Below are 9,747 nucleotides of genomic sequence, written 5' to 3'. Positions count from 1 at the left end.
CTGAAAGAGTGACCGCTGGCCTGTAAATGAGTGAAAACTGCAGAGTTCTGGCCATTAGATGTACAATAGCTCGTCTGTGTTGGGACATTCTTTTGAACAGTGGCTGCTTTGTTTCCCCGATGTATAACTGGTCGCAGTCCTCCTGGCACTTAACAGCATTTACAACATTGCTCTGTTTGTGCCGGGGCACCGGATCTTTGGGGTGAACCAGCCTTTGCCGTAATGTGTTTTGAAAATCGTAATACTTCTAACCCCTGTATAATTTAAGAGTGAAGAAACAATCATGGGGTCAAACAGTCCCATGCAGTGTAAAGTGACAGATTTTTAAATTCAGGAAAAATAAATAAAATGTTAAAAATTCATTAGTGTAATAGCTGAAACATTTAGCATTTATATGATAACACAAACAAACAAGAGCTCACCCTAATATTGCATAGAGTTGTGTACTTGTTTCTTCTTGGTCATTTTACATTGTGAGTTACTTGTCTCTGAAAACCAGAGGGCATTGGCAAAGCTTCCAGCATTGCTGCCAGAACATGAAAACAATGAAGGCACATTTGCAAAGAACGCTGTGTAAAACATAAATAAAAGCAATACGWTGATTTGAAAATCTTTTTCAACATATTGAATACACTACAAAGACAAGGTATTTAATGGTCAAACTGATCAACTTTATTGTTTTTTTTCCTAAATATTTACTTGTTTTGAATTTGATGCCTGCAACACGTTCAAAAYATGTTGGGACAAGGGCAACAAAAGACTGGGAAAGTTGACGAATGCTCAAGAAACACCTATATGGAGCATTCTACAGGTGAACAGGTTAACTGGAAGGTGTGTCATGATTGAGTATAAAGGGAGCATCCCTGAAAGGCTCAGATTGCAAGAGAAAACCAACAATGAATGCCTGTGACCTTTGATCTCTCAGGTGGTAAGACTAGTTAGGGTTTGGTTGACCATTGAGCTTTAATTTTATACGTCACATGGGCACATATTTGGTTTTGACACTAGGCACATGAAGGAGACCCAAGACCACAAACAATGAACCATTGGGGAAGGATTGATTGCCGCGATAACAAACCAAAACACATAATGGTAAATCTAAAAAAAAAAAGACCCATTAAACAAGCTGTGATTGTGTGAAAACCACAGGTTTTAAAATGTGAGTTCAAGCATGTAATTTCCTATTTTGAAAGACGTCTTTAATATGAAGGTCAGGACATCAATGACAGGCTGAGTTTTCTCACTCGTTTTGCCAAAACCTCTACAGTGTGTGGAAAACTTTTAATATCTATGTACCAAAGCTGATTTCCAACCTAGCTGGATGTTTTGATGTATTTTTGCATGTCATTTTAATTATTATAAAGCTGAAGGAGGAGGAGCAAATTATATTAAGCTTAAATCATTTGAGAAAGTTTAATTGCAGTTAGTTTCCAGTTTACCACATTGAGCTTGTCATTTTAACGATTTTGCTAGGTGTAAATGAAAGTCAGAGTTGGACTGTAACCAARTGATATCACAAAAACAGTTTAGTTATTCAGACTGAGAGTCAAAAACAGAAAGTTTCCATCACACAAAATAACCCCAAATAAACTCCTTTTATTACACTTTGTCATCTGTTGCCTTCCCACATCCTCTGTAAACACTCCACTGTTCCACTGTTTATCTGCACACAAGTTCAAATTACAGTCACACATGCACATATTTAAAATGATAACAATGAGTGTATTTTGGGTATATTAATCATTACACTGAAAAAGAAAAGATTTCAAATATATAACTCCAGAATAATGTTATGTTATGTCATATCATGCAATGCTATGTTATATAAATTCTCATGCTTTTCTTTTTTGCACCTAATTTCAGAATAAACACCAGTTTTACTAAAAAATACCACTTACAAATATTCTGTTATATCAGGTACATTGTTCTATTAGTTATTAATAATTTATTAAGCTTTCATCCACTTAAGTTAAATTCTTTGAATATTCTTTTAAAGTGGTCTCCTGAGTCCTGAGCTCATAGTTTGTTGTGGGGATTCAGTTTCTCTTCATTGTTTAGGATTAGTAAGACTTCATAAACATAAAAACAAACACGATTTTTGAACGATTAGCAGTTAAAAATAATAAAATAAATATTTTGAATACAAAAAAGTAAACACTATTGAATAAGGACTTACGGCAGGAGGCCAAAATTAAAAACTTGATCCAAGCCAAAGACCATTCCTGTCAACTAAACTTCTCACCCTATCTCTAAGGGAGAGTCCATATACCCTGAGGAGAAAACTCATTTCAACCACTTGTATTTGTCTGCAAAATTGCGGAAGCTGCACCGATCTGTCTATGGATCTCACGCTCCATTTTTCACTCACTTGTGAACAAAACCCTAAGATACTTGAACTCCTCCATTTGAGGCAGAACTTCATCCCCAGCCCGGAGAGAGCAATCCACCCTTTTCCAACTGAGGACCATGGACTCAGATTTGGAGGTGCTGATCCTCATCCCAGCTGCTTCACACTCAGCTGCGAACCGCTCCAGTCAGAGCTGAAGATCCTGGCGCGATGATGCCAACAGAACCACATCATATGCAAACAGCAGAAGTAAAATCCTGAGGCCACCGAACCGGACTCCCTCCACCCCCTGGCTGCACCGAGAAATTCTGTCCATGTAAGTCATGAACAGAATTGGTGACAACGGGCAGCCCTGGTCGAGTCCAACTCCCACTCTGAAGGGGTCCAACTTACCACTGGGAATGTGAACCAAATTCATTGCTTGTATAGGGACTGAATGGCCCGTAACAAAGACCACAATCCCATACTCACACATAGCACCCCTCACAGTGTACCTCGAGGAACACAGTGCCTTCTCTAAGTCCACACACACACACACACAAAAAAAAACATATAGACTGGGTTAGCAAACACTCATGACCCCTAGAGGAAAGAGGTTCAGTGTTTCACATCCAGAATAGAACCCGCACTGTTTCTCCAGAATCTGAGGTTAGACTATCGATCGGACTCTCTTTTCCTGTACCCCTGTAAAGACCTTACCGGGGAGACTAGGAGTGATGCCCCTGTAATTGGAGCACACCCATCTAAAGAAATTTATTGGGGTTGTTTACTGCTGACTTTTAAAGACACTACACATTGTATAGTCTTTTATTAGGTGGACAGTAATATATTTTTATAATGTGGTTATTTCTGATTTAATTGATGGTTTTATGTGCAGACTGGGTTGTGGGACTCTTGACCAGGGTTTCACACACTGGAGGTTTTTAGTTAGATACATGTCTGATTTAAGACAACACATATAAGAACCATGATTAAAAATTTGGGTGAGGAATAATGTCTGACATTTTGACTCCATGCCCCTTTAACTTATGTCATAACGCGGAGTCAGGATGCAAAGAGTTTTGTTTCTGGATGTGTTTCCTGGTTCTGGTCACTGCTTAGCTGGTGCCCATTGGAGGCAGATTAAAAGCTGATCAGTCCACAGCTGTGTCCGGATGGTTTTGTATGGCTCACTCAAACATTCACATCATTAGATCTGAACAGGTAAAGGGTAACAAACACTGCTTATGTTTTAACACATCAGTCCTCCTTTTCAAAGAGAAGAACCACCACCCAAGTCTGCCAATCCAGTGGCACTGCCCCTGATGTCCATGCGATATTAGCCGACTGCGCTAACAGTGTGCTAACCGGCAATGAGGCAGCTGACAGTGCACCAATACAGGAGCTTGCTGAGGAAAATTTACCCCATCAAGGTGAGCCATGATGAAATATAAAGGGCAGAGAAAAGGTTTAGTCACGGAAAACATCCCAGGCCAAATAGAGGAGATTAAAAATTCACTAAACTTTATGAGTGGAGAATTTTCAAAGTGGACCTCACAGCAGGAACGTGTTTGTTGTATTTTAACTTTTCTTTTGAACATATTTTGGGTATAAAAAAGGGGCAGATGAGATAATTCTTAAGATAAGATTTATTCTTCTTCTGCTGCCTTTCATTTTATTTGATTTTATTTTGATTGCATGTTTTTCTGTATTTTGCTAATTTGTATTATGTAGTGTCTAAGAGTGGGGGCCTCTTCTCAGGAATGCACAGATGTGTTATGCCTCTCTTGGTTCTKCAGCTTCAGAGCTCGGCACATATTACCATATTAGGAAGAAGAATGCTTAAGGTACGTCGTGACAAAATTTATGGTACATCTGCTGAACTACACTGTGAAGCCTATAAAGAGCCTTGTACGCCCCCACCCTTAGCCTTCGTTCTTCTTCTTTCTTACTTGGTGAATCATTTGGCTTGAAGGCCACAATTTGGGTTTTGGCTGTAATCTCCTGGACTTCAAAATAAAAATTCTTGCTGTTCAACCAGCCTGTTTCAGAGTTTCTCTCTTCATTGAGCAGCAGCAGTTCCGCAGAACCAGAAGACGTGGTTTTTACACCTCAGTTACAAATGAAATGAATAAAGAACTACTACTATATTGCAAAGGCGTGTCAACCAGGACAGCCCCACAACATCCAGAGTCTTGAGGAAATCAGGGCGGATCTCATCCATCTCTAGAGCCTTTCTGCCATGGAACTTTTTAACTACCTCAGCGACCTCAGCTCCTTTTATGGACYGACCAAGCCCAAAGTCCTCAGACTCTGCTTTCTGGTGGGATTACGAACATTCGAGAAATATTCCTTTCACCTACCAACAACATCACAGGTTGAGGTTGTAGTGTCTCGGAGATGGACTGAATGATGGTCTTCTCCCGGTAGTTCCAGTCTACAGTGGTTTGACATGGAGAAAGATGACTCTGACAGGCTTAGTTAAATGAAACAGTGAAACTTTTTATTTCACATAACCTTATATTCAATCAAGCACTCTCGAATGCCAATCAGTGAGAGAGCCCCGAATTTGGAGCAATTCCTTTTTATAAAACCTTGGTCGCACCCAGAAACAGAAACCTCACATCCACATCCCACTGGGATGGGCTCAGACAAATACACTCCATTTCTTTGATGGTAATAAGCTGACCTCTTGAGATGTGTAGCTGAGACACCACATGTTTTACATCAAGGTTGTTTTTGGCGCATGAGTTTAGGGGCCCCATGTCCTGATAAGAAAACTGCTGAAATGCTAAAAAAAAACATTTCTTGACTAAAAAACAGACTTCTTCACAGTTCTGTACTGGTGAACCCATATACCTCAAGGTCAACGGCCCCCCGCCTTCGCTGAGCACAGTGTTAGTGAAGTGCTGCTTCCTTCACCTCAGCCGCCGGTTGGTTTGCCAGAATCTCCTCAGAGCCGACCGAGAGTCTTTGTCCAAGGTCTCACCGAACTCCTCCCACATCCGAGCTTTTGCCTCAGTAATGGCCAGGGCTGCGGTCCGCTTGGTTCTCTGCCAGATGGTTGGCCCGATGGGACTCATTTTATTTTATTTTATTTATTTTTAAGAGCAAAGTCCTGTTTGTTTGCTGAGAGGGATATAGGACTTTAAACCTTTACCATCTTGTGAGGTGAGGACGCTCTAATGACGCAGGCTTCAACTTCACACTTCCCATATGGAGTCTGCATGACTGGTAAAGGAGTTGTTGGTAGCTACACTGAGGTGTGACTTTTTGTTGCCTATTGAAAAACTATTACTAGCTTGCGTAAGCAAAGCTACATGTTTGCTGTAGAATCTCCGATTTTCAAAATAGGCTATTTGATAAACATTTTCATCACCATCAATTTGGTTAATCCAGAATAAATCTTCGAACGTTCCTGGTGGAGGCACTCAAGGCTGTAACAGAAGTGCTATGGCCAGCTGCTGCTGCCACAAATTGCACTTGCAAAAGCATTTCAGCCCAACAAGTCAGATTATTTTAATAACTAGTTTAACTCAAGGCTAACATTCTGCTGTGTGATAATTAATCCTCAGTGCTTCCTCCTCCTATCCCTCCTCCCAGCTTGGTGTCCACCAGCGTGTCAATAAATACAAAAAAAAAAAACTTTAAAAGATATATTATCAGTGACTGAGCTCAGAGTGTGATAAATTCCCTGAGGACCGACACAAGTGAGGCTTTGTGTTTCCAGCAGGTTTCTTTTTACTTTCTGTGAAACAGGTATGTTTTTCCTCTTCACTATGAATACACCTGTTTTAACATGAACACAGTAGAACACCATCAGTTATTAAGTCATTATACACCTATATGTTTCATTTCATATTGTTTCAAATGCTATAGTGCTGTTCTATGCTGTAGTGAGGGTTACAGCACAGGGTTGTTCTCAGTAAGTTTGCTCAGGTGTTGTTTTCACACCACCTTCACTAGATCTGTGTAACTAAGTTGGTCCTTTGGAGTAATATTTTAATAGAACTGCAACATGTTAAAGATATTATTCTGGACTGATGGCAGGAAGCGTGTGGACGACGGTGGTCTGTCAGACTGGTAGTCCCACACTGAGGCCAGAACAGACTGCACTTTAAGCAAAGAAACAGACTCAACAGACTATGAGTTGCAAAAGTATTCAACTTGTTCTTTCTGAAACTGAGTATCTTCAGCAAACATTTTTAAAATACTTTATAGATATATTTTTTTCATATAAAATATAGTGGCTTCACCTAAAATCAAAACTGTAAACATGACAAACATAAACCAAACTATGGCTAACAATTAATATCATTTTGCTTATTATTTGGTACTGCTATGTTTTTACATGTCCAAGTTGTGAGGCAACAAAATATGATGAAAACCAAGAGGGTGAATTCTTCTGCAATCAACAGTTTGTTCTTTAATCACCACCAACACTTTGAGTGATGTGCCTGAATCATTTCATGTCAGTAGTGATGTTCATGTTTCCACTCAGTATATTTATAAAGATTTTCATGGTCAGATCCGACCAGGGATGAGGATTCTGTGCGCTTTGGGACTCTTTGTGGTCCTGCTGCACCTGTCCACCTCTCTCCTCCTGGGAGCCTTCAACATCCAGTCGTTTGGGGACAAGAAGTCCTCCAACACAACTCTGATGGACATCATCAGCACGGTCCGAACGCCATGGTTTTCTTCTTTCTTCAAATTCAAAGTCTCTTCTTTCTCTCTGATTGAATTTACAAAACACATTTTTTCTGATTTTATAAGGAAAATGGAAAAATTCATCCATGCCTCAAAACTTCAAGTGTTCCTTTGTAATTTAGTGGTTATTGCTTCATTTGCCTTTAAAATCGATGTATTTTTAATAATGTTAAAGTCGTTACATCTGTTTCTGACTTCAGTACACCCCATACCAGTAATATTTGTCAGCTATTGGAGGAGCTACTTCTGTCAGTTTAACGTGACTCAAAAAAGAGACCATGTCTGCAAAAAATGTTCAACAAACCACCTCATGTCTACACTTTGATCTTAGATCCAAATTATCAGTCAGATGTAGAATAGAACAGAATAGAAACAGCCTTTATTGTCCCATGAGGGAAAATTCAGGTATAGTAGCAGCAGCAGATACATACATCAATCCACAAAAACAGGATATTGCTATGTGACATTATCAGCTGTCGCAATAATAATAGAAAAGATAGTAACAGTAAAAATAAACATAGAATAAAATAAAAATAAGAATAATAATTACTGTACTGGACTATCAAGATGGAATTAGATAAAAATGAGAATAAAAGCAAGATACCGTGCAGACAAATACAAAATTACAAGAAAAAGCAGTCATGACAGACTTATAAACCAAGGGGGTATGCAAACTGAGTCAAACTCAGGGGTGTGCAAATTGAGTTGAACTCAGTCATTAAGTTAGTGTTCCAGTACAGGAAAAAAAAGATGTACAATTGCCATAGGTTATTATTTTATCAGTTTGGCATGGGCTAGTCTGAGCACTCAGATGAGCATGTAAACTCTGTCATGCAGTAATTTAAATACTGCTATCTATCTTTTTATTTGCATTAAAAATACACTGAAATGAATCTGTTTTGCTTGAGTGCAAAACTGAATTTTTTTGTATGTTGCTGGAAGTAGAAAAGTTTTGTGATTTGTGGAATGACGATGTTACAACATTTAAGATGTTCTTGAACTGATGGAGCGACATATACTTTTACAGAATTACGTCATAGATATTTTATTGGGTATTTAGGAATTTGTTTGACCCTGTGAAAATATTACAGTACTTATGCTGAGTAGTTTTTAGCATGAGACATTTTAATGGTACAGACAAACAAACATAAACACAACTACAGGGGCAGAGCCAGAGGGGTGGCCAGGGTGGCAAGTGCCACCCCTGCCACCTGACTGGCCACCCCTAAACAGTTGTCAAGTGGGGGTGGGGATCAAATGTGGCAATAGAAAATGGCAAGTTTGGCAGTCATCTTGAATTTTTATTTTCCTTATTTAGATGTGCCCCCCTAAAAAACACCTTTCCCGAGTTTGTGCCACCCCTTGCAAAAAAAGTCTAGCTCCACTCCTGCACACATAAGCCATTGGTGATGACTGATAAAATTACAATTCATGAGAGCTGATGTGGACAAATTGAAATTCAGTGCAATGATTTATTTATCTTATTTTAAACATTTTTTTAATTTTCAGATTGTCCATCGCTATGATATCATTCTGATCCAGGAAGTCAGAGACTACGATTTGTCAGCAACCAAAAGACTCATGGATCATGTGAACAAGTTAGACTGACTCACACAGAACATACACTGTAACACTGACCACAGGTGGAAAGCTAAAGTTGCCTAATGTTTTATAGACAACAGAACAAAGCAATGCGGACAAAAAACACCATTTTTAACTATGACGTTGATCTCTGTGTGTTTTCTCAGAGGTTCCTCGCAGTTCAATTATGTTGTCAGTGAGCCTCTGGGCCGCAGCACCTACAAGGAGAGATACCTCTTTCTCTACAGGTACACAGAGGCTAAAAATGACAACAAAATGAATGAAAAAAAACCATGTTCTAATGGAATGAGTGAGGATAATGTCTCTCCTTGTGAATCCTTGAACACAATAATTGAAAGTCTTAAAAACGTACAGTATATGGAACATTTAGAAGTGGGGTTCTGTAGAAGCTCTTCGAATGGATAAAAAAAGAGTCCAACAAGACAAACAAGTTCACCGCTAATCTGAACACAACAAAGACCCAATAAGACACAACACCAATCTCCAAAATTTCATAGCAGTTGAACAAAACACCAATACTTTTATGCTGCTTTCAGTTTCACATTACACAACATTTTTGCCTGAATTTTTGTCAAAATCTTGACAAAAGTGACCCCAGGCTGCATTAGAAGTGCTATATTAGCTGCTAGTTGTTTTAGGACATTAATCCACTTTGGTATCGGATTAGCCGCTAGCGCTTCAGGTCTGCCAGACATTAATTCTTTCTGCAAAATGAGATTGTCCAAAGAATTATCTTCAAGAGGTAAAAGTTTAACAGATCCTAATTTTTTTCACAAAACCCCTCTTCAAAATGTGTGTAATGTCCCTTTAATTTATTGCACTCAAAAGTCACCAATGTGTATTGTTTTGCACAAAGTAGAACATTTGTTTAACCTCAAAAGTACAGATTTTTAATTAAATGTTGCTGAAACAGCAAGTTTCAGTGGACCTGCACTCAAAAATGCAGCCCAGATGGAGTAGTCGAACACAGATCCACTGATCCTTTAACACAGAGCATTTTCAGAAGACGTTGATAAAGTAAATCTTTAAAATCGGTATTGTTCGATACAGCACTGTTTGATACGGTTTGATACGGGTACATGTATTGCTGTACCCCTAATATACTGTATACG

At 39.0% G+C, this 9,747-nt stretch overlaps 1 protein-coding gene across 1 annotated transcript in view; it reads left to right on the top strand.

Moving 5' to 3' along the window:
• Positions 1–6,854: 6,854 nt before the first annotated feature.
• dnase1 (deoxyribonuclease I) overlaps positions 6,855–9,747 on the top strand; it is a gene marked incomplete in the record, with an annotated part of 14,948 nt that continues 12,055 nt past the window's right edge. The window contains 3 exon segments of the mRNA XM_014021489.1: positions 6,855–7,004; positions 8,543–8,631; positions 8,782–8,862. Of these exon segments, the coding sequence (XP_013876943.1) occupies positions 6,867–7,004; positions 8,543–8,631; positions 8,782–8,862 (308 nt within the window).

This window comes from Austrofundulus limnaeus, unplaced genomic scaffold (assembly GCF_001266775.1).
Source record: "Austrofundulus limnaeus strain Quisiro unplaced genomic scaffold, Austrofundulus_limnaeus-1.0 Scaffold294, whole genome shotgun sequence".
Lineage (NCBI taxonomy): Eukaryota > Metazoa > Chordata > Actinopteri > Cyprinodontiformes > Rivulidae > Austrofundulus > Austrofundulus limnaeus.
Note: the sequence above shows the minus strand (reverse complement) of the source record. Positions and strands in the feature narration are given on the sequence as shown.